The sequence below is a fragment of the Camelus dromedarius genome, chromosome 28 (genome assembly GCF_036321535.1).
Source record: "Camelus dromedarius isolate mCamDro1 chromosome 28, mCamDro1.pat, whole genome shotgun sequence".
NCBI classification, from domain to species: domain Eukaryota; kingdom Metazoa; phylum Chordata; class Mammalia; order Artiodactyla; family Camelidae; genus Camelus; species Camelus dromedarius.
The window spans coordinates 8,367,378-8,393,345 of NC_087463.1; the positions used below are offsets into that span (position 1 = coordinate 8,367,378).

The 25,968-nt window shown below is 37.4% G+C and overlaps 1 protein-coding gene across 7 annotated transcripts in view; it reads right to left on the minus strand.

The window, feature by feature from the left end:
• The window catches only part of DYM (dymeclin), a 309,224-nt gene that overhangs the window by 86,753 nt on the left and 196,503 nt on the right, over positions 1-25,968 (minus strand). For all 7 annotated transcript variants that reach the window (XM_031441938.2, XM_031441942.2, XM_031441940.2 and 4 more), the window contains one exon: positions 16,422-16,524. In XM_031441938.2, coding sequence (XP_031297798.1) covers positions 16,422-16,524 — 103 coding nt within the window. The remainder of the gene's footprint in view (positions 1-16,421; positions 16,525-25,968) is intronic.

Genomic DNA, 25,968 nt, shown 5'->3' on the forward strand with positions numbered 1-25,968 from the left:
CTACAGTGGGAGAAATGTCATGCTGAGTTACTCAATGAGAAGGAATAAAGTATTTAGAAAGGGCGATAAACAGAGACAAAAAGAAATACAGAGAGTACAGAGTTAGAAAGAGACTGGAGCAGTCACCTCCACTGTATTTCTGAAGTCAGTTCTAAAGCACCTCTGTTACATGCAGACCTCGTCTCTGTTGTACTTGAATCTCTACTGGGAAAGGAAGAGCACTTTTCTACTTACATCTGGTACCTAACAAGTCCTTTTTGGTGTAGAATTTTCATGTGTTACTAGAAGAAAAGAAAGTTAACACTGGGCATCACTATTGCAGTTATCTTTAATCTGCCATAATCACCAACAGAGCACTCCTCCTGCGGAATATTCATTGCTCTAAACAGAAAGGTGTAAGCCTCTATTGATAAACAAAACCCAGCGAAACAAAGAAAAGATAGACACTGAAATTTCCAAAGTTGAGAAAAACAGATATGATTTAACAGTATGTTCTATTAAACCCACGTTAAATATAAGGCCATAATTAAATCAGAAATATATTATTCTTATGATCAGATAAATTTTGCCCAGGAAAGATATGAAAAAGCCCGTCTTACTTTCCACTCCTGAACAATGATACTCACATACAAATGAATACAATCATGGTATAACATCCATCTTTACTGAAAACCTACTAAGAACAAGGCAGTAAGTCAAGAACATTATATGCATAATCCTAATATTCAATCCAACTTACAAAGTAGGCATTAGCATCCTCATTTTGTAGATGAGATGACCAAAGCTCACAGGGCTACAGTAACTCCTCTAAGGCCACTAATTAAATAATTTGCTAACCAAAAGAGCATATATCAAGCAAGTGCTAAAACTCAAGAGTTAAGTCTAGCTTGCAGAGTCAGCTTATTCCATTATGCCACAGTACACTGAAAAGAGAATTTTTAACAGGATTCCTAGTAATAAGCTTTAGTTTTCAGTGATAGGAGAACAAAGGACATATCGTCCTATCGTTCAGGTGGTAGAATCTTAGTGGCAGGAATAATGGCCACTAACATTTACACAGTACATATTTATATAGTTATACAGTTATATGCCAAATATTGCACAAAGGGCCTTCCACGCAGTATCTCATTTAATTTGTACAACAATCTCATGGGCAAGGTATTACTGTTTTTTATTTAACAAATGAGAAAACCAAAGAGCAGAGTTGGGGTTAAGGTCAAGATCACATGAAAGTTAAACCCAGTTTTTTCAGAGACCAATGCTCATATTCTTCAACTTAAAAAAAAAAAAAGTGGTATAATATACATTAAATTTACCATCCTAACCATTTTTCTACTGGGTCAGTAGTGTTAAGTATACTCACATTGTTGTGCACCCTCTTTAACTTTTTTAATTGGAAAATTTCACATGAATACAAACATAGGCAGGATAGTATAATGAACTTCCATTTTACCTACTAACCCAGCTCCAATAATTATCAACTCAGGACCAGTATTGTTTCTTTATACTCACTCACTTCCTCCCCTCAAGTGCCATTTTGAAGCAACTTCCAGACATATCTTTCAGCCATTAGTATATTGGTAGGTATCTCCAAAAGATACAGATTCTTCTTTTAAAACTATAACCATAATGCCATTCTCACACATAAAAAGTTATTAGTAATCTCTGAAAATTATCAAATATCCAGCCAGTCCTCAACCTTCTAATTAGGCAAAAAAAAAAAAAAAAAAAGAAAGAAAAAGGTTTTTGTTCTTTTTTTAATGACAGTTTGTTAGAATGAGGAGCCAAATAAAGTCTTTATGTCACAACTGGACTTTATTAAAGGGTGTTTCTGTCTCCTTTCTCATTGTAATTTATTAGTTGAATAAACCAGGTCATTTGTCCTATGCGGTGTCCTGCAATCTGGATTTTGGTGGTGGTGTTTCTTATTTCTCTGTTCTGGATATTTCCAGTAAATTGGTAGATGAATCTAGAGACCTGATCAGATTAGTTTTTTTGTTTTGTTTTGTTTTTGTGGTTTTGTTTTTGGTTTTAAAAGCAAGACTACTTCCTGAATGATGGTGTGTTCTACATCAGGAGGCACATAACGTCTGGTTGTCTCTTTCTGTAAGTCAGCAGCCACTCGTGTTCACTGCTTGGCTCACTAATTTATTAAGGTTTGCAAAACGGTGATATTCTCATTGTATCATTCCCTTTTCAGTAATCAGCTATAGTATTTCTCTAAAGAGGAGCTTTCCTACATCTATTATTTTGTTACCATCTTACATGAAAGGCAGCATATATTCTTTGTTCCTGTTAGTGGAAATCTGGTTGCTAGTGATGCTCAATGCTGTGTTACTGGGCTGGTCACTGCTTCTGAGTTCAAAGAACAGATGCAGAATGACTAGACATGAGCTACAGGAACTGAAAAACAAAAACCCGAGTTCGTACAGAGACTTCCTATTCAACTGAGATCAAAGAGTTTCTACTCAATCTCTTCTATTTTACATCTATATACATATACTGCTCCCATGCCAAGAATCCAGGTTCCCAAGGCAACGGGGAAAACAAAATTAGAACACTGTACAATTACTTGCTTTATCTCACATTATAAACACATGCCTTGAAATAACAATACCAAGGTTGCTACACAAATATAATTAATAAAAACAGTTTCTTTTTTTTTTCAGTTGTGTCTTCAAGCCTACCAGGGATGAAGAGTCACTTGGATGTTTGGTTATTCCACCCACTGGATATATATTTGTCTACTTATTTCAATTTATTTAAATTTCAGAGACTGCTCACAAATATTCAGTCCAACTCTACTGAAGGAAATTTTTTTAAACTTAAGATTATTTACATAGTTGTTAAGTTAAATTTGAAAAATCAGAATTCCTCAAAGTCTAGGTTTATCACTCCATCACTTTCATTCTGTTCTTTCACTCTCCTTATAAGGTAACTATTAAAATTAAAAAAAAGTTTATCTTTCCATTGTTTTTTCAAACATAAATATAAATGGATATCAATAGCTTATCCTGAGAATTATATGGTAACATACAGAGTTTCATACAGAAATATTTTTCATTCATTTTTATGGCTGGATTATACTCTATTGTGTGAATGTATCAAAGTTCATTCAAAGCTCTTATTGATGGAGTTAAAGACTGAAGATCAATTTGTCTGATTTCAAAGCTCTCACATATAATTTTATGTTACATTTATATGTATCTAAGTCTTTTATGTAAGCAGTCCTTCCATATGTGGTCTACTTTATTTGCTTTCTTTTTATATTTTATTTTAGTATTCAGGAAGTCTGTAGTTTTGTTCTAATAGTTACCTTTATGTGAATAACTTTACATAATTCCTGTCTTCTTATTTTTTGTCATTTTCTATTGGCTTGCTACTGTAAACAATACTAAATTAGCTAATTACCTCTTCTTCCTCCCACTCCTCTCCCAGCAGCTGATCTGAAGTAATATTTTTAACTCCCAGTTAACTGTTAGGCAATCAGCAAGTTTACTCCACTTCTCACATGTTCTCCCCACTTCCCCCTCCATATTTGAATAGTTGTGATATATCTGCATTGGCAGAGACACAGCCTTTAAATACTACACTACACTCTCTCCTTTATGAATGTCATTTGATGTTAGTTCCACAAGCAAAAATAGATAACGCTCATCACCAGTCTCTGTGTTTGTGCTTCTCCAGTCATCATGGTTGCCTGAAGTTCTTTCTCTAGTACAGGCGTTGGCAAACTATGAACTATGGGCCAAATGAGATTTGTGGCCTGTTTTAATATGGCCTTTGAGCTAAGAATGGTTTTTTTTTCACATTTTTACAGGGTTGTAAACAAAACAAAACACTCCGAAGAAATGCAATAAAGACAGCATGTAGCTACAAAGTCTAAGATTTTTACCATTTGGCTCTTTATAGAAAATCTTTGCTGACCACTCCACTCCACTAGAGCCCTCAGGAAAGGAACAATGTTCTCAGAGGCCCTAGATTTCATAAGATTGCATCTCTCCTACTTGCAAGTCAGTTTGGTGGGATAGAAAATCCTTGGCTTACATTTATTTTCCTTGAGTATCTTAAAAATGTTATTCCATTTTTATTGTGGCATAAAACACTGCCAAAAAGTCTGCTGACAATTTTATTTTCTTCCCTTAAAAGTGACCTGGTCTTTTTGCCTGAGTACCCCTCAAATTTTTTTCTCTTTATCTTTGTAACTCTGCAATTTCACTAGAATATGTGTTGGTATTTGCTGTCCTGGGTTGATTTCCCAAGGCATATGGTATATGCGTTTTCAACACATAGTTTCAAGTCTTTTTTCTTCATAATTTTAGGAAAGTTTCCTTAAAGTACAGCTTTTAGCCTTTTTTTTTCTTTTTGAGAGATTCCCATTTTCTGAGTTGGATTTTTGCCTATAGTATTTAGTCATTTTCTCAAACCCTTGTTATTTCTTTTATTTCTTTTTGCTTTCAAGATTTCCTCCTTTTCATCTTCTATTTTTCTTAAGGCATTATCTATTTAATTTACTAAATACTTTACCTTTGTGTATAATCTACATCTCTGAAATGACTTTTCATTCCTAATTTTATTTCTAAATAAAATTTAACCATTTCAGTTTTTGTAATTCTGATTTATGTTGTTCTGTTATATCTTGTATCATTTTCTTAGCTTCTCTTAGTTGTTGGAAAAGTTACTGAGTAGTTTTCATCTATTTGGTCGGTTCATATGCTTTCATTGTCAATATAGATATGATGATTCTCCTTATTCTCTTTCATCTTCTATCTTTGCACTGGATTTGACTGTGATTTTTCTCTTTTGCTCATTTTTACTAAAGTTTTCCTGACACTTCTGAGTATGGAGGGTGGGTTCAAGACTTGAGAGCGACCTTTTCTTTGTCTATGTGAAGTGTTCAGAAATACGGCCATGTACTTCCTGGGATCTCTAGGCTCTCTTCTCCAACCTTACACTTACCTCAACTTTCTTTTTTCTTTGCTTATTGTCCCTGACCTCCTTCCTCTGGGGGCCCTATTTCCAGCAATGGATGGGGCTTGGTCCCGAAAGAGAGCTTTAGCTATTTAGTTTTAAGAGTTGATGGGGCCCAGCGGCTAGAACCCCAGCAGATCTTACAGCGGACCCCTACCAGTTTCAGGCACTTTTCTCAAACTGGTCTGTGTTCTTTCCAATGAACCCCTTTTGGCTACTTCTCAGCTCCCTTGGGTGTCTTAGTACTGCCCTTCAGCTCCTCTTGCACAGATACTGCAAGGATCTGAGCAGTCTGTACCCACCCTCTTGTATTTTGGGTTTTATGTGGCTACTCTGTCACCTAGTTTTGTTGTAGATGTTGTATTTGTCGATGCATTCTATTTGTTGTTTTCATGGAGGAAATCTGAAAAAACGAAAAACCTATGAGGCTGGGTCCATCTTCCAAGAATTCTCTTCGCAAAGCTTATATTCTATTATTTAAAAATTTTTAAAAAATTTTCATGGAGGTACTGGGAATCGAACCTAGGACATCATGCATGCTAGGCATGTGCCCTACCACTGAGCTATACCTAACCCTTCCAAAGCTTATACTCCTAACAACTATACATACTGACTCTTAAAGGCCCTTCCATTCTGTAAGACTCATAAAAACCACTCAAAATTTCTATGATGCTTTCTCGGAGGAGCCTTTTATTTGTAGCATTCTATCAAAAAATTAGCTGATATTTATATTATCTCTGAATATGTACATCACTCTGCGATATCTACAAATGTCTGTCTCAAATCCTTAAAGAAAGGATCTGCATCTTCGTTCCGTATTTCCTATTGAGCCTCTTCACACACCCGGGCCCACTACTGTTGTATCACTCCAGGGCACACCATGCACTGCATTCCAGGAGATGTTTCAGGGGGCATGGTTCACACACAGAATGAGAGTGGAGTCTCCTGTAACTGTGCACTGCAGCAATACAAACCCCTTTCTATATATCCAGGGTATCTTCATAGAACTAATAGAACCAGAGACAATGTTAAAGAAATCACACACACACAAATCTACTTTAAGATACAATTTAAGGCAAGGAAATCAAGGGTCAGAATTGCAAAATAAGTTACCCAAGCCCACAGAAAGTAAAGGTGAAAAAACAGAACACAGGTCTTCTCATTTTCAGGCAGTTGCTCTAACCAAAACTTTTCTGGATCAGTCCTCAATAAGCATTTGTTCAAAATGATTATAAATATGGTCCAGATAATCTCCTTCCCAGCCACAATACCCATCAGGGCTCACGGAGGCTCTTGTCTCAAGCCCTCTCACCCCATTTCATTTTCCTACAACACACTGCCTCTAGAGAGCCACACGACTCACTGCTTCTCCTCCTTTAGGTTTTGCTCAAATGTCACTTCTCACCGAGGCATACTTTCCACCGACCACCCATTACACTGCTATCTTCCCATCGCTAGCCCTCCCAATCCCTTTATTCTTCTTTACTTCTAACGTCTCATTCATTTGTTCATTCATTAGTCCCTGCATACAATCACTATCCATCTCTCCTCATTAGAATGTAGGCTTCTTGAGAGCAGGGATTTTTATCGCCATTCATGTCTTCACAGGGCAGAGAAAAGTACCTGTGAAGACATAGTTGCTCACTACTTGCTGGATGAAAAAAAAAATAAGGAATTTCAAGTACCATATGGAGTTTTTTTAAATACACGTACTACTCTTTTATAACTGGTATTACTGTTAGCCTGGATAATATTAGTAATTCACATTAGCGTCACAATGGGTATGGGAAATTTAGGGCTTGGAATTGGTTAGTGAGCTAAAGCACTACTAACAATGAAACAGAAGTTACTCTTACCCTAATTTGAATTTATTGACTAGTATGATACAACTTCCTAAGAGAGTTAATACCTGATTATTTAAGGCACAGTGCTTTTTAGGTTTAGAATATGACCTAAAAAGGATGTCATTAATTCAGTCACTAAATTGATCAATCAGCATTGTAGATTAAAAGACAAGAAGACACTTTTCAGAGCAACACAATATTCTCATGACTTCAGTCAAAACACAAATTCGAGATCATAGAAGATACCAGGTGAGAGATTAGACTCAAATTCGTGAAAATAATTAACCATGCCTGCTCTATTTATATGTCAACTATCCAAAAACAACTACTTTGTTGTGTTAACAAATCAAGAAAACCAATACACTCCAATTATGGACTAACCTTTAGCAACTGTCAAAGCACAAATTAACTTGTCTTCTGCTTCCCAAAGTATACCACTTCTCGTAACTGAGGTCCTCAAATTCACATTTATGAATAAGAAACAATTTAGGCTTAACTTTATCTGGCGTTAATTGAATCTTCTGATAACACCTGAAGGCTAGATAAACTCTGATGCTTTCATGTTCATTTCTGCATTTATAAGGTAATCCCCAAATATTCCTTTAATAATTCTTAAGAATTTTTCAGAAAGCCATGAAATTTCCAGGAAAACAGGCAGAGCTGAATTCTCAAATACAATTTGTTTTCAGAAATTAAATCCACTATGGAAAGAGCTGAATTTCCACTCATACAATGAGTAAGATTACTAGTTTTTGGGGGTCTTATTTGGAGAAACTATAATAAAGTGCCATTTATAAAATATTTGCAGCTTTGACTATAATCAACTGTAATAATAAGATACCAGCTCAAAAAAATTCTTTTCATTTAAACCTCTTTTGTAATACTGCTTTTTAATAACCCTCATAATAGCCGAATTAAAGGACCCCAACAGAAATCATTCATCCCACATAAAACAAACATTGCCTTTTCTTCTTAGCTTTGTTTTACAAGCTACATTATTTCCAGATGACGCTTGAGGGGACTATGGTTTCAAGAATTAGATGCTTAAATAGACAGCTGCTTTCTATTTGCCATGTAAATCAAGGATATATCAAAGAAAATTCCAAATAGTAGACTTCTTTTCTTCCTATTAAGAACTATGAACTCAGGCAGAAAAGGAGAAAGAGAGGGGGCCGGAAAAATCAAAATTTGAGCAAATAAAATTAAAATAATGATTTCTTATTAAAAAAGCAAGTCTGAAGAATCTTAGGAAAAGATGATTTTGTATTATCTCTGTTCAGCAGCAGGTAAAAATATTTTCACTACAATAGGAAGGGGAGGAAGGGGAAAGACAGAAACCGTGATCACCGGTTTTTACAAATTTATCACATATTGCTACTGAATTTAATATGCATAGGTTAGTTTTTCTATATTCTTTAAACTTCACTTAGAAATAATTAATCATTGCCGGATTTCAATGCAAACACATCCTATTTCCTTTTATAAAGCAGAGAAAGGAACATAAAAGTTATTTAAGTATTTTAAATTATAATTTAAAAAAATCTTCTAAAATATTCTACCATACTCCATAAGAAGGGAAAAGACAAACTGCCTCTGTAGGAATAGAGAAAGGGCAATAGTATCTCCCCCAACTCAGGTGTGCTTTTTAAGAATGGAGGAATTTATTTTTCTTTTAAACAAGAGGGGATTCTTGTCCTTAGAAGCATTCTCGGAACATTTCTGGAACTCCTAGTTCAGAAATGCATACAAAGCCAAGTCATAACACAAACAAGAAAATCGGTCCGATTATGTTAAAGTCAGGACTGGTTTTAAACTAGAGAAAAAAACTGACAGGGATGGGGTGAGGAGCTTGCTCACTTGCTACAGGCTTCGTTTATTTGATTTTTAAAATCAGTTGTTCTAAAGAAGAAATTGTTTCCATGTTATGTAAGTGTGAGATTCTCTACTCCAGGGTTTAAATCCGACAGACAAATCAGTAAGTGAGAGTCTCATCAAGAACTAACAGTGTGAAATACAAAGAGTCGTACGTATGTGAATTTTTGTATTTAGTTCCTTGTATGTGTGTGTGAAGAGAAGCCTTTTGACACTAGCTCAATATTGTACAAAACAAATGGCTGAAGATAGTTTTCAATATCACCCAATCCATCAACTATTTCAGTCAAATGACTCTGAGATCTGAATTAAAAAGTAAACACTGATAAGGAATCTTCAAACCAGAATGACCTAAAATGAAAAGGAGGAAAAATGGAAAAATTTCTGAATCTAGATTTTCTTGTCATATGGAATTAGGTCAGAATACCCCATAATACATTTCTGAAGAAATTAAATGTCTAAAAGCAGATATAAAACTTATAAACAAGAGCTTAAAGATTATTATAAGAGCTATCAATTAAAAAGGTATCAAATGACATAATGCAGAATGAGCAAAATGTTAGGGTTCCATATAGAATGTTAATGATAAGCAATGATGATCAAAATAAATTTCAAACACACAACTTTTGCTCTTTTGGAACTTACAACTTAAGACAGCAAACTGTTAGATCAAGTGGAGGTTGAACAACCTGTTCTACTTATATTGAACTAAAAGAAAAATGCTACAACTAATGTTTGAACATGCATCAATTCTGACATAAAAATCATGCAAAAATCAATGAGAAAAATGATCAAACTAAATTATAAGTCACACAGATATGAGGTAGGTCTAAGACTCTTTTTTAGTGTTAGACACCTAACAGAGCATCATCCTTATCAATTAATTGGTTAATATTTAGTCAATTTTTCCAGCCTAGGATACAACAGACTTCATGTCTTCAAACTTCAGTCTTACTGAGAAGCGCATAAAAGAAATAATTATAGAATATGAGACAGCGTATATTTAAATGTTCTTTCTGTGTATTTGTGTGTGTAATAGTTCATATACACCATTGGTTCTCAAAACCCATTCATATTCTTAAAAGTCAACGATGCTCTCAAAAAGCTATTTTTATGTGAATTACATGTATTGGTATTTACCACATTAGAAATTAAAACCAAGAAAAATTAAAACATGAGAACATACAAGTACGCATTCTATTAACTGTCAGATTAACATTATTACTCATCACGTAGCCTTTGGACAACTCTGTTGTATTGTCCTGAGAGAATGAAAGTGAAAATGAGACTCTGAGAACCCCTGAAGAGTGTGTGTGTGTGTGTGTGTGTGTTGTCAATAGCATTAGAGTAGTCTTCCCTTATTGGCAGGGGATACTTTTCAAGAACCCCAGCGAACACCTGAAACCACAGGTAGCACCAACCCTAAATACAGCTGAACTTTGAACAACACAGGTTTGAACTGTGCAGGTCCACTTACATGTGGATTTTTTTCCTAATAAATATACAGCTGGCCCTCCACATTCTGTGGTTTTACTTCTGTGGATTTAACCAATTTTGGATTGAAATTTCCATCTGTGGTTGGGTGAATTCAAGGATCTGAAATCTGAGGATGTGGAGGGCTGACTGGACTATACCATTTTATACAAGGGACATGAGCATCCTTAGATTTTGAAATAGGTGGGGGCACCGAATACCGAAACCGAGGGAACTGTATACTATGTTTTTTCCTATAGCTACATACCTATGATAAAAGTTTAATTCAAAAATTGGACACAGTAAAAGAATATCTGAATTACCAGCGTGATGCACTACTTTTGTGCTTTGGGTCATTTAGTAAAATAAGCATTACTTGAACGCAAGCACTGTGATATAACGACGGTCCATCTGATGACAACTGAGATAGCGACCAAGTGACTAAAGGTCGGAATGTGCCAAAAGGATGATTCACGTCTCAGGCGGGATGGAACTGGATGTTAAGAGATTTCATCATGCTACTCTAAAGGCGTGAAATTTAAAATTATGAATTATTTATTTCTGGAATTCTCCATTCAATATTTCTGGACTGCGGGTGACCATGGTAAATGAAACCATGGAAAGCAAAACCATGGACGTGGAGGGAAGACTGCACTGGCTTAGCAAGTTGATGATAAACTCTTAGTTACTATTTATACTTTCGCTGATTTTTCTGATCTGGCTCCTTACTCTTTTTGGCCAGGGTATTTTTGACTTGTGCCTTTGCATTTACATTTGGGATGAGATGGGAAAGTCTATCCCTTGAAAAGGTTTCAAAAGGTTTCAAAAGTTATTTGATGATCATGGGGCAACATAACTTGGTTCCTTATGATTCCACCTATGATTCCTCTCATCTCAACCAGCTGCTAAGATAACTGTTAGAAAGTAGGGAAACAAAACTTACATTATACTGTGACAGTACTGATAATTAAAAGTCACGGTTATATTTAAAAAGCAAGTATAACTCATTTACTATTTTTGCTTCATTTTCTATATTCAGATTCTATGTTATATGACCAAAGTTGTTCTAGAAATTTATTCTTATCTAAAAATTGTTGAAAGGTTCTTCTTTAACAATTTTCTCCTGGCCTTTTTAGTCACTGAATTAAATTTTATGAAACCCTATATAGACACCAGAGCTCAGTCAATTGAACCTCACCAGCTTTCCTAGATACCTTTATCACTCTCTGACCAGCTATCACTGTAGTATGTAGTGGGGATTCTCTCTCCCCACAGAGAACTTGAGTGCAATTTTCGTTTTATTTTCCCGTAAGCAGCCAGGGCATTTCCTCATTATCTAAAGTTGGTTGAAATCTTCAGGTTTCCCCTGAGATGTTCAGATAAACATGGCTGTACTAAAGTACTAAGACTAATGTTTTTGTAACTTGTTATTTGCTTTGTATGTTGTTACTCAACTGACTGGTGAATTATTCAGTATAATGAGAATAAACATTTTCTTAATAAACTCAAATCTCTAGGTAGACTGAAGTACTCTATGTACTACAATGAGAAGAAAAACATCCTTATTTTTAAGCACTTATCCAAACTCTTTACTAATATATTTCTTTCAATCTTAGTGTAGAAAGTATACATCAGGGTAACCACTGCTGCATTAAAAGCCTTTCATATTCCTTTTCCATCTTTTACAAACAAGTGGTCTAAAGCTTTAGTCTAGGACACAGAATTTTAGGTGGTTGTTGGCAAAGACACTTAACAAGTAACATATCTGGGGAAGAAAAAAGAAGAAACATATTTTATTTTCCCAGTTAATGACCAACTTAAAACAGAATGACAATGAGAACATGGTTTCAGATGTTAACTCACTTATACATAGTGTGTTGAGCAATGGGAATGATGGATAAAAACATCAGTTATACCCAAAGAAAAACATACTGCAGCACTGACTTGTAAGGTTGCTACTGTTTTCTTTAATCACCTATCAGATCAGTGATTGGGGTGATTCAGTTACCACTACTACTGAATTCATGTTACTCACTCTTTTTACTTAACTCTGAGGAAAGGCACCAAAATTCAAGTTCATAAATCCATTTGGAAAATCTGTGATTTGCAAAGTCTCATACACACAAATGTGAAAATAAGGACTGTCAATGACAGATTCCAAATAGAATTTTCCTTATATTACTAGGAATCAGATGACTTAAGAAATTCACTTTTACTTAGTGAAAATTTCATCCAAGAAGAAAACAGTAAGTCAATGACTCTAAAAACTGTACCATTCAATAGTAGCATCTGTCCATTACGAGTTCAACTTGTCCTTTCATTGCATAATCAACTACAAGTTTGCTAAATACTGTTAAATATGACACATTTTCTCCAAGAAATACCAATTTTCTGGCCTCTGATTAAAGGAGAATACTGCAACCTCAGTTCTATATACATTCAACATATTTTCGTGGAATTAAACAGGAATACTATATAAATCAATAACTATATAAAAATGACAAAACATTTAAAGATGAACAAAATTCAAGTTCTTAATAAACATAATCCCCATTGCCACTTTGGCCCCAACTGAGGTTTTTCAAGGAACAATTAGAATTGTTTTCTTAAACTGAAAACCTCCCCACTAAAATCTGGAACAAGACAAGGATGTCCACTCTCACCACTTCAATTCAACACAGTCTTGGAAGTCCTAGCCACAGCAATCAGGTAAGAAAAAGAAATAAAAGGGATTCAAATTGGAAAAGAAGAGGTAAAACTGTCACTATATGTGGACAACATGATACTGTATATAGAAAACCCCAAAAGCTCCACAAAAAAACTACTAGAGCTAATAAAATAATTCAGCAAGCTAGCAGGATACAATATTAACATACAAAATTCAGTTGCATTTCTTCACACTAACAATGCATCAACAGGAAAAGAAAGTAAAGAAGCAATCCTTCTTAAAATTGCATCCAAAACAATAAAATACTTAGGAATAAATCTGATCAAGGAGGTGAAAGACTTATACATGGAGAACTACAAAACACTGATTAGGAAATTAAAGAAGACTTAAAGAAATGGAAAGACTTCCCATGCTCTTGGATTGGAAGAATCAATATTGTTAAAACGGCCATACTGCTGAAGGCAATCTACAGATTTAATACGATCCCTATCAAATTACTCAGGGCAGTTTTTTACAGAACTGGAACAAATGATCCTAAGATTTATATGGAATCGCCAAAGACCCAGAATTGCCAAAGGAAAATTGAAGAAAAAGAATGGAGCTGGAGGAATAACTCTCCTAGACTTCAGACAATACTACAGAGCTACAATAATCAAAACAGTGTGGTACTGGCATAAAAACAGACATATGGATCAATGGAACAGAATAGAGAGTCCAGAAATAAACCCACAGACTTATGGTCAATTAATCTTCGACAAAGGAGGCAAGAATATACAATGGAGAAGAGATAGTCTCTTCAGCAAGTGGTGTTGGGGAAAACTGGACAGCAGCATGTAAGTCAATGAAGTGAGAACACTCCCTCACTCCATACACAAAAATAAACTCAAAATGGCTTATAGACTTAAATATAAGGCAAGATACGATAAATCTCCTAGAAGAAAATACAGGCCAAACATTCTCTGACATAAATCTTAGCAACGTTCTCCTAGGGAAGTCTACCCAGGCAATGGAAATAAGAGCAAAAATAAACAAATGGGACCTAATTAAACTCATAAGCTTTTGCATAGCAAAAGAAACCATAAGCAAAACAAAATGACAACCTACAGAATGTGAGAAAATATTTGCAAATGATGCAACAGACAAAGGCTTAATTTCCAGAATAGATAAATAGCTCATACAACTTAATAACAAAAAACTAAACAACCCAATCCAAAAATAGGCAGAGGACCTAAACAAGCAATTCTCCAATGAAGACATACAAATGGCCAATAGACATATGGAAAGTGCTCAATATCATTAATTATCAAAGAAATGCAAATCAAAACTACAATGAGGCATCTCTTCACACCAGTCAGGATGGCCATCATTCAAAAGTCCATAAAGGATAAATGCTGGAGAGGCTGTGGAGAAACGGGAACCCTCCTACACTGCTGGTGGGAATGTAGTCTGGTGCAGCCATTATGGAAAACAGTATGGAGATTCCTCAAAAAACTAAAAAAAAAGACTTACCATATGATCCAGCAATCCCACTTCTGGGTATATATCCAGAGGGAACTCTAATGCAAAAAGATACATGCACCCCAATATTCATAGCAGCACTATATACAATAACCAAGACATGGAAACAACCTCAATGTTCATCAACAGATGACTGGATAAAGAAATATGGTATATTTATACAATGGAATACTACTCTGCCATAAAAAGAAAAAGAATAAAATAATGCCATCTGCAGCAACATGGATGGCCCTAGAGACTGTCATTCTAAGTGAAGTAAGCCAGAAAGAGAAAAGAAAAATACCGTATGATATCGTTCATATGTGTAATCTTAAAAAAAAAAAAAAAAGGACACTACAAACTCATCTACAAAACAAAAACAGAGTTGCAGACTTCATAAATAATCTTATGGTTACCGGGGAAAGGGGGTGGGAAGGGATAAATCTGGGAGTTTGAGATTTACAAATGTTAGCCACTATATTAAAAAATAGATTAAAAAAAAAGTTTCTTCCGTATAGCACAGGGAACTACCTGTTCAATATCTTGTAGTAACCTTTAATAAAAAAATATGAAAATGAATATATGTATGTATATGCATGACTGGGACATTGCGCTGTACACCAGAAATTGACACACTGTAATTGACGGTACTTCAACAAAAAGAAAAAAAAGAATTGTTTCCTTATAACAAGTCATGACAAGGATAGAATTAAGTGAGTTATAATGCTCATTTGAAAAAAAATGTTGAGAATATTCAACCAGCAGGAAATCTTAAAAGATACTGTTTGGTTTTTTTTATTTTGGTAAAAGAGAAGTACTTGGGAATTTTAAACTGAATACCTTAATGGGATGACAGATCATAACATCTCTCACATACACACTAAATAAATAAATAAAAGAGAAGAAAAACAGCTCCGGTCAGGCTGTGGCTGCAGACAGCGATCTCTGTTTATCAGCGTCTGATATCCGGACTGGGTGCTGTTCCCACAGTCTCATATCAGCACAACCATTTAAAATGAAACAAACCACAGCAGGAAACAAGCAAAACAACTCTCCGGCTGTCTGGTACACATCACCACATCAAACTCAGAATATAAAAATTCTCTCACAGAGTGTCTAAACATCAACCCACCTCGTTGTCTGGGGACTCAGGGAGGGGGTCCTTATTAGAGCTGGATGAACCACCTCTGTGGTTCATGACATGACATTTTTTAGCATCCTCATCTAAGGCATGTTCCAAAATATAAGAAGTGTTCACAGATAGTGGCACTATCCTAAAGGAACTCATAACATGTTCTCCTTATTATTATTATATAATGCTCATCCCTGTGCTGTGGCCATTCTATTCCATCATCATCCTCTGAGGTCAAGGGGCAATAAGCTCTTCATCTTTAAAGCTGATGGAACAAATGCAACAGGCTACTGCTGTTTTCTGCTGACCATGGCAGACAAGACCAGAGCAGCATACTGACCTAGCACAGCCCATTACATTCTCTCTCCCAGGAACCGAGAATTAGGACTCTGATCAGTCAGCAAAGGACATGACACTCACAAGGACATGTTAAGGGTTGGGAGGGAGGGTGTAGGAGGGTTCGGGGTTGTTATTTCAGTCAGCAAAGAGAGAGACTGGGCCTATAGAAATTAGCAGCAGAGTAAGAAGCAAAAAGAAGCAGATAACAGAAACTAAATGCCCCAGAAAGATGGGCTATTTTAAATGAATCCAACAGCTTTTCGATTTCAAGTTCCTGTTCTCTGAAACCCAGATGTACATCTTGCCCTTGAATTCAGTGAGAAAACTTTGCACACCTCGTATAAAATCTCCCCCTGTGTTTCTTTGTTAATTAGTTTGAGTGGTTTCTTGACTAAGGTAATAAGATTCCTAATTATTAACAATCATTGATTTAGGGTTGACTTCAACTGCTTGTTAATCATCATTAAATTCTTCCCTTGATGTAGATGTCACTCCTTTACTTACCTGTCACAGGTTTCTTGGGGGCCAAGATCACAGTCAGATCTTGGGAAAGGAGGGTATTGTTATTTTTCAATTTAGCAATGAAAGGAAACATTTTTATTGACAGAGTAAGGTAACTACTTACATAATCTGGTAGAGGAACATCACTGGAACTCAGCGAACCTCTCAAGGACTGTGTGGCTTGTTCCAGAACTTTGTTGTGTTTTTTAGACAGCAAGGAAAACAAACTGAAAAAAACAAACAAAAACCCCAATTACATTACAAGAATTAAGTGTCTCCTTTTCTAGGTTTTATCTGGAATTATACAGTTCCACAGAATGCCAATTACTCTAAAAACTACTTGTAAATGATTCTTTTTTTTCATGCTTGTGTTAATAGCAGGATTAACAATACTCTTGATGTAACAAAAAATGAAGTGAGGAGAATGTTTAAATTATAAGGGTTCTAAAAACAAAAATTTGATCGCTTAAAATTATATTTCAAATGCAGAAGAAATTTTCAGAAGATTACTATCATGGAAAGAACATTGGGCAGAGATTTAGAAAACCTGGGACATGAACTGACTCTATTGGTAACTCATAGTGTAATAACCTTTCACTCGAGCTTGCTGTATCTCTGTTTTCTCATCTTTCAAATAGGTGCATTGATTAGATTATTTCTCTAGTATACAGTCATATAGAGTCTATGGTTCCATATTGTAGCTTTATATTCTTATTTCTCAAAAAGAATGGCTTTAAATAAATATAAGATTTTTGCTTCTGGCCATAATACATTAACTGGTACTGAACAACCCTGTTGTGTAAACAACTAAAAAATTGGACAAAATATATGAAATAACTGTTTTCAGATGTTGACTAACATATGAATGCAGGATTATGATCCTTAAAATAAAAGTGATCCACGTGGGCCCCCAAATAGTGCGTTTCTGCCTCAAAGAACGTTCTAGACTGTGGTTCAGAAAACTGGGACCCAAACAGCACACAGGAATATTGTGCTGTGCTGAGAAGACAGAGACATGAATTTGGGGTTTCTGTGGCAGCTAGAATTTGCAGGGCAGATTATCAGACTGGAGAGAATTGCAAGAGGGAGGTCCAAAAAACCTGTCCAAGGGTCATCTTGAGTGTTTGGCTAAATACTAAGCTGTACTGTGCAAAGACAGACCCTACAGGGCATGGCAGTGAAACACCATCCAGGAGCCACAAACTGAACAGAGATTTTAGCAGTCACAAAAAGCTGGAGGGATGCTGAAATTCTAACCAGTGAGAATGGATAAAACTCATTGAACATGAACACTCTGCTGAATTCTCAGAAAGGCCATGCTGAAGAGGGCTATTCTAATCCAGAGTAAAAGATGCACTATTATAGACCAAAATGAGCAACTGTCAAAGAACAAAACAAATTTACATTAAATGTAAACAGCCTAAACACTCTAGTTAAATGACAGAGATTGTCAGACTGAATAAAAAAGCCAAACTCAATACCATGCTATTTTACAAGAACCACACTTGTAAATTTAAAGATACAGATAACAGTAAAATGGTGCAAAAGACTCACTGTATAAACACTAGTCATAAGAAAGCTAGAGTGGCTATATTAACATTAGACAAAGTAGGCTTAAGGATAAGAATATTATTACTAGAGATGAGAGAGATTCTATAGTAATGAAAGGGCTAATTCACCAAGAAGCTATAGCTATCCTAAATGTTTATGTGCCTAATAATAGAGCTTCAAATATACGTAATTATATGATCCTAATATTAAATCGACTATATCTAATGAATAAAGAATTCCTCTTCGGGTTAGATGACTGCTTAAAGATAAAGACAATTCTGATTCCATGTATTTTTCCAAAAAAATATGACCTGTAGTATCTTTTTAATGCCCCAAACATTATTCTAGTATTTCTTAGTGATACCTTCCTAAATAGAAAATTGATTTGAATATCAATCCAGGAAAATTCATAATTACTTCAGATGGTTTAAATGGGCTAATCCCTGAAAACAAGTATTTCATTAAATTTAACATTATCAAGGAAAAATTCCTTAAACATTTATTGGCAATGCTGGATGTGTACAAAGTAAATGTAACAGAGGGAAGAATATTCTCTAAATCTATACTCAAATACAGCAGGCAGAAAAAAAAGTGAAATAATTACTGAGTGAATAAACGTGAAATCATATGATACTGATCAAGCATATGTTTATAAGAGAGATTTCTTTGAAATGGAATAGTACAGCAAAGTTTCACGAAGGGGTTAGACTTTATATAAAGTCTTGGGGGAAGAGATTTGTGCAAGAGAAAAGAGAAGACAGTTCCAAACAGAAGGCAAAGCATGGAGGTGAGATATGGGACAGTGAGGAGAATGGAGTGGAAAGTGCTATGTAGAGAAGTAGGAAAAAGACTCAGTTGTAAGAGAATGTGCATTTTTTTCAATCACTTTATTTTTCTGTACTGGAGGGTTAGTTTTGTTTTGCTTTTTTTCTTTTTTAAGGTTAAAAGGAAACATTGCACTTTCTCCTCACGTCCATTCCCATGACCCATTAGTAACTAATGTTAGCAGTTTATTGTCTGTGAGTCCAGAAATACCACATGCATCAAGGCAAGTATATAAATGAATACTGGACATATACATCCAAGTTTTTGATTCCACAAAATAGGTACTGTTCTATACTTTGCACTTTTCCCACTTAACAATATATTCCTTGATTCATTCAATAAACACATACTGAGTGCCAGTTACTTGATATCCCAGCATCTGGCTATACCATAATTTAACTAGACCATTAAAAATGAATCATTGCAATGTGTCCAGTTTTTCTGTATTATAAACAGCACTGCAATGAACAGCCTTGTACATGATTTTTAGCAAACCTGAGGTGAGACTGCCTATGGGATAAATTCCTTGAAGTGAAACTGCTGAGCAAAAAAGAATAACTGAACATAATACTAGACTGCATTAGGGGTATGTATTCTTAATACACAAATTATTTTTCAGGCAATGAAAATTAAAAGATAAAAATATGTTGAGATAGTGTATAAAAGCACAGTCACATGTAAATTCATAAAAGGGGGAAATGAGTAAGATTCTTCTAACTGGCTGTAGCATGCTTTTTGGAATAAATGGAGTTTCAGAAGTTCTTTTGAGACTGAAGGGACTTTGGTGGTTGATTCTTAGGACCAGGCGTGGCAAGACGCAAAGGCATCAACTGGATGCCCAAACGAAAACGGAAGGCAACATATACACCCGGAAGGAGAGAGCTTTTGGTGTTAGTAAGCATTTCGAAACAGGGCAGGTAAAGGAAGACAGCGTACTTTGTTAAATTTACAAAATGCCATTTCTCAGGAGCTCCTTCATGGGTTCAACAAACCTGGGATTCTCTGTCAGTGTCCTAAGGGTACACCTTCAGAGAAGGACAACACAGGTAATCTATGGGAACTTTTATCATCAACTGAAGGCAATTATCAAACGAACCCTAGGTATCAAAGCAAAAAGGATTTGAAACTGTTTCCTTCGGAGAAGAAAGGCTAGTTTGTTTACTTGAAAAGAGAAGATGAACAATCCGCCTTCCTCATGAGCAGCAGCAGAAGGCAAAGCAAGGAAGGGGGCTGCAAGTCAAATGTAAGCTCTTTCAGTTGGACAGAACGGGAAATCTCCTACGGGCTCAGTCCGCCTCAGGAAGCTGTGGCCACTGCTCCCAGCTGTTTTTAAGAAAGCTGATGTAAGAACAGATGATTTGAGGTCACTTCCAATTTTCTATCATGAATGAGAAACAGAATTCACACTTAGTCAGGTTGTTATTCTTCAGTCTAATAGGCTTTTTTTCTCAGGCCTTACAGATAGAGTTCCCAAAGTTGGTTTTTATTTTTTTTTAAACACTCTAATTTTGTCTTTCACTTAGCATTTTTAGGGCAAAATGACCTAAATTTATATGAGACATGACTTGCAAATTGCTGAGAAAATTTTGCAAAGCGGCTTAAAGCTTTGCATTCAAAGTACCAGCCCCAGCTTAATGCTAGGGTGACACACATGGTGTTTGCACGGAAGGGGTAATTCTGATTTTAGAAAGAAGTGAAACTGACTTTCAAGTACACTGACATTCACTCAGGATAGAGCTGCCAGAATACCTTTTTAATTTAAATTAGAAAAAGACTAGATTCTCCTGTTTGTACAAGAATGCTCATTACAAATTGGTTTAACGATGAAAAACTGAAAACAACCAAAACGCTGGTCAAGAATACAATGAGTCAATAAACTGTGGGACAGTCCTACAATGACATACTAGGTAGCAATTTACAATCACCTAAACCTACATGAACAATAGGGCTAAATCCTAAAAACAATGTTGTTCTACCAGAAAGGACCCATGCAGGGAATGTGAACAAGGTAGTATTATTTATACAGTTTTTTAAAATGCAAAACAATATTACATATCTTCTGCAGATAAAACATTTGAAGCAATAAAACGTATATGGAAATGATAAAACACCACATCTAGGACAGCCACTGCTCTCTGAGAAAGAAGGGCAGGAAATGGGATCAGGCAGGAAGAAATAAAGAGGCTCAGCTCGCTCCTCTCTCTCAAATGTTCTTTCGGCTACATGCATATATGCATAGGGGACTGCTATCTTACTCTGTTTTTTTTTGGTGTATGCCTGAAATGTTACACATTTTAAAAACTGGAATAAAAATACACTATCCTGAAGAAAACAGAGCCCCTGCCAACAGCTAGCATTTCACAAAAGAAAGAAACGTGTAAATATGCGTGGTGAGTCCAACCTGGAACAGGCTCAGAAAACCACTGGCTGCGGCACAGGGCTGTGGTTTAGGTGCCCAGCTGGTGGCAGGAGATGAGACCAGAATGAGGACAGTTTGAAGACAGACTGTGAAGGGCTACTTACGGTACGTCAGAAGTCCTGGACTTTTCCATATGGAGTAAGAAGCTAGTGGAACATCAGTCTTACAAAATTAGGAAAGGGACGTGGTTCCTTGTCCCCAAGGAACTCATGTCTAACAGGATAAAGGGGAAAAAATGTCTATGATACTGAAATCAGAGGACGCCATGAGTCTGAAGAGAGTGCTGTTGGAGTACAGCTGAAGGCTAGGTACATTTCCCAGAGGAAATCTATCTGGACCGTGGCCTTGAAGGTTAGGGGGTTTGCTTGTTGGGAGAAGTAAATGGGGAGGGTGAGCCACTCTGAAAGGGGGGAAAGTGTACATAAAGGCACAGAGAGACTTCAGGGAAGTACCAACAGCTTATAAGGCCAGAATAGTGCACGTCCACGGGGGTGGAGGGTCAGAGATGGCAAGAGAGGAAGTCAGCAAGACAGGCAGGGGCCTGTTTAAAAAAAAAACAAGAAACAAAAACATGCTAAGAGGTTTGCACTGTCAAGTCATCAAGACAGACAGTAAGTCAAATATTTACCAAGAACCTACTACGCACCAGGCAATGAGCAAGCTGCCTGCCTGGGATACAGCAACAAGTAAAAGCCACAAAACCTCTGTCCTGCCCTCTTCGAGGGGGCAGCCAGGGCAGGGAGGGCATGCCCACACAGAAGTTCTACTGTCAGTGTGGTGACGGAGGAAACACGGAGTGCACTGGGGACCAAGATGAGGGCTGCCCGACTGCACCTGAAGTAGGGACAGGAAACCGTTTCCAGAGAGGATGCTGAGCTGAATCTTAAGGAACAATCAGGAGTTAGCCAAGCAAATCAGGCAATGGTAAAGGTAACGTGGGCAGAGAAAAGAGCATGAGGGTAGGCAAGGAAATCCGAGCACTGCTGGTGCAGGGACGAACACAGCAAGCATATGCACGAAGTGCTAAGTGTACGGAGCACCATGGGGCGGTTGGGGCAGTAGTGGCGACAGTTTATGAATCGCCGCTTGTGTCTCACTTAGACCTTGGACTTCATCCTGAAAGCCAGAGGCGTCTCCTGACAGCAGGTCTACAATCCTAAGAGAGACAAAAGCAAAGCTGCTGTTCGGTGCTCAGGTGGGAGGTGTGGAGCGGGGATGTGGAGGAAGGGTGACGGATCATCCTTGTTCATCTCTGTCCTCAGTCTCTCCCTGAGGCTCTCTCATCCCATGGTGGCCACAGGGGCCCTGTCACAGAACCCTGGGCTCCTGAAGACCGTAGCGAGATACACGCACACAACAATTACGCTTGTTTTAGGAAGATTCCTCTGCCCTCCGAGGGAAAGGGAAGGACAGACAGGAGTGGGCAAGAGAGCAGGAGTGGAGACAGAAAGCCCCTCTGGGCACCTCTTACACTGCTGAACGTGAGAGGTGAGGGGTCCCGAGCTGAAGTACACGTGAGCTCTCCAGGAGGCAAAACAGACAACACAGAGTGAAAAAAGGGAATCACGAACGACTCTCGGGTTTGGGGAACGTAGTGGCTGGCTGAGACTGGGACTGAACATGCGACTGAACAGGCCTGGGATGTTAGCAGAGCCGAAGAGCAGGGAGAGGGCCCGGGAAGACAGAGGGCTCCTCCTCTAAGGGAAAAGCAGCAGCAGCGGCTGAGGCTCAGCGAGAGCTCGCTGCGTGGCAGACCCTGTTTATCAAGTAATCATGTGAGGTGGGCGCTGCTACCATCCATTCTGTTTTCATTTGAGGATGAAATGGAGGCGGAGAGCGGTTAGGGCACATAGCTACTAAGCGGTGGAGTCCGGAGTCAAATTCAGGCAGACTGGCTCCAAAATCTGTGTTCTGAACCATTCTGGCACGGAACTCAGAGGTGCTCAGGAATAACCTGATGGGGATGGTTGGAAATACCCAGATTCAGAAATACTAATCTGGTGCTCAGGAGAGAGGTGAGACATTTTAGGGTTATCGGCATCAGCTGAAATCATACAAGTACAGGTGATCACCCCAGGATAATGTGTAATATAAGAAAAGAAGGACAGAATTCTGGGCAACACCAAGACTGAAAGGGTAGTCGCAGTACAGGCAGCCAGGAAAGGGCACTCAAAGAAAGAGCTCGAAGTAGAATGACAGGAGAAAGACACTCTTCCAGAAGGCAAGAGAATCGTCTTAAGAGGGGAGCAGTCTTCACTGTCAAGAGGTAAAGAAGGATTTAAAAAAAAAAAAGAAACAAAGTCATTGGATTTGACTCAAGGAAAGAAACCAACTGTGACCTTACCAAAAACTGCTTTCAGTGGGGAGGAGGAGGAGGCAGACGCTGGACCTCAGCAGCTGAGCAGCACAGGATGTGGGCAAACAGGCGGTGCTGGGGCGGGACAGTTAGAGAACACCCTGGCGGGGAAGGCGGCGCAGGCAGAAGGCCGCTTACTGGGAGGTGGCACGGGGGTCCCTCCCTGAAAACTGCAGACGTTTCCCACAAGAACCCTGCCCTTCCTCACAACTTTTAGTCACCTCTGTCCACGCCCCAGTCCTTCCTCTGACACATTCATACCAGTAGTCACCGGAGAAATGAGCAGCAACTCAACTCCACAGCAGAACGGGGGCAGGTCAAGGAATTCAGGTACAGAGCTGCTAGTTCAAGGTCAAAGTTACTTGGTGTAGTGAACACAGAAGTTCTTTATAAACCCTAAAGAGCTATTAACATGCAAAGAAACACAAGACATTATTTAAGTTACTAGAGGCAGAGCTACAGCTGGAAACCAAATCTCTTTATGCAAAGCTTCACGTTCTCTGGGGAGACACGGATTCCTTCCACACGCAGGAAGCCCTTCTTCGTCCTTTGGCCCATCTAGAGGCCGCCCCTTCTTCAAGGCACAACCCCACCTTCCTGTGAAAGATTTCTCTAACCCGTGCTCACCCTGCCTCTGAACCACACTAACTTCTCCACTGCTCAGCTGGTATTTAAATATCGTCTTATGCTGCTGGCTACTTTAGTTTTATCACTTGATTGAGGAATGACCTATGTATAATAAAATTGACCAATTTAAAGTAGACAATTTGATGAGTTTTGAAAAATATAAACATTCATGTGACTTGTCACCATAATCATGATAGAGACTATTCCCCTTGCCTCCTTCCCCAAATTCCCTTGGGCCCCTCTGATGTCAGTCCCCTCCTCCAACATGCCCACTCCCAGACCTCACTCCTGGTAACCACTGATCTGTTTTCCATCACTCTGGTTCTGCCTTTTCTAGATTTCATGTAAATGGAATCATACCACATGCACTCTTTTGTGTCTGGCTTCTATCACTTGCATAATGATTTTCAAATTCATCCACACCGTTTTGTGTGTAATTCATTCCTTTTTATTGCAGAGTAGTTTTCCATTGTATGAACGAACCTCAGTTTGTTTATTTATTAGTTGATGGACATTCGGGTTGTTTCCAGTTTTAAGTCATTATGAATAAAGCGCCTATAAACATTCTTGTACCAGTTTTTACGTGAACATATGTTTTCATTTCTCTTGAATAAGTGCCTAGACGTGGGATTGCTGGGTTGTATGCTATTTGCTTTAACTCTGTAAGAAACTGCCAAACTGGTCTACGTTCTTGCTAGCACTTGGTATTTCAGTCTTTGTAAGTTTAGCCAGTTTAGTGGATGTGAAGTAGATTTCACTGAGGTTTTAATTTGCATTCCCCTAATGAATCTTCTTGTGCTCATGTTTTCTTTGAAGTGTCTATTCAAATCGTTTGCCTATTTTTAAAAACGGATTGTTTTTGTTCTTCTTTAGTTGTGAGAGTTCTTCATATATTCTAAATACAAGTTCCTTATCAGGTATGTTTTTCCACATCATTTCTCCCATACCAGGGAGGGGTAGGGACAGGGGAAAGAAAGTTTTAGAATTTGAGGAAGTCCAATTCATGAAATTAAAAAAGAAATTTTGTGCTTTTTGCATAAGAAATCTTTACCTAACTCAAGATCCCAAAGATTTTCTCCTATACTTTCTTCGAGAAGTTTTAGTTTTAACTCTCACATTTAGGTCTGTGCTCCATTTGGAGTTAACGTGTATGTATGACATGCAGTAAGAGTTAAGGTTCATTTTGTTGTTACTGGGCTTTTTGGCATATGAATATTTAATTGTTCTAGAACCATCTGTTGACAAGATTATCCCTTCCCCCCTTGAATTACCCTGACAGCCTTGTCAAAATTCCATCGACCATACGTGCATGGCTCTATTTCTGGACTTGATTCTATTCCATTGGTCTGAAAATCTATTGCACACTGTCTCGGTTAATCTAGCTATAATTTATAGTAAATCTTGAAATGAGGTAGTCTGAGTCCTCCAACTTCTGTTTTCTTTGTTGAAACTGCTTTTGGGTTTTCTAGGTCCCTTGTACATCCATACAAATTTTGGAATCAACTTGTCAATTTCTACCAAAACGCCTGATGGGATTTTGACTAGGATTATGCTGAATGTATGGATCAGTTTCAGGGTCTTAACAACACGAAGCCTCTGATCTATGAGTGTGGGATTACTCTGTTTATCTAGGCCTTCTTTAATTTCCTTCAGTAGTGTTTGAGTTTCATTGTATAGGTCTTGCATGTATTTTGTTTTGTTTGTAAGTTTTTTCACATTTTTAATGCTACTATAAATAGCATTGTTTTAAAATTTCAATTTCTGGTTGTTCACCGCAGAATATCAAAATACAATTATTGTTATACATTGCCTTTGTATTTTATGACCATGCTAAACTCATTTATTAGCTTTAGTAGATCTTAGTTTTCTCACAGAATTTCCTGAGTTGAAGAA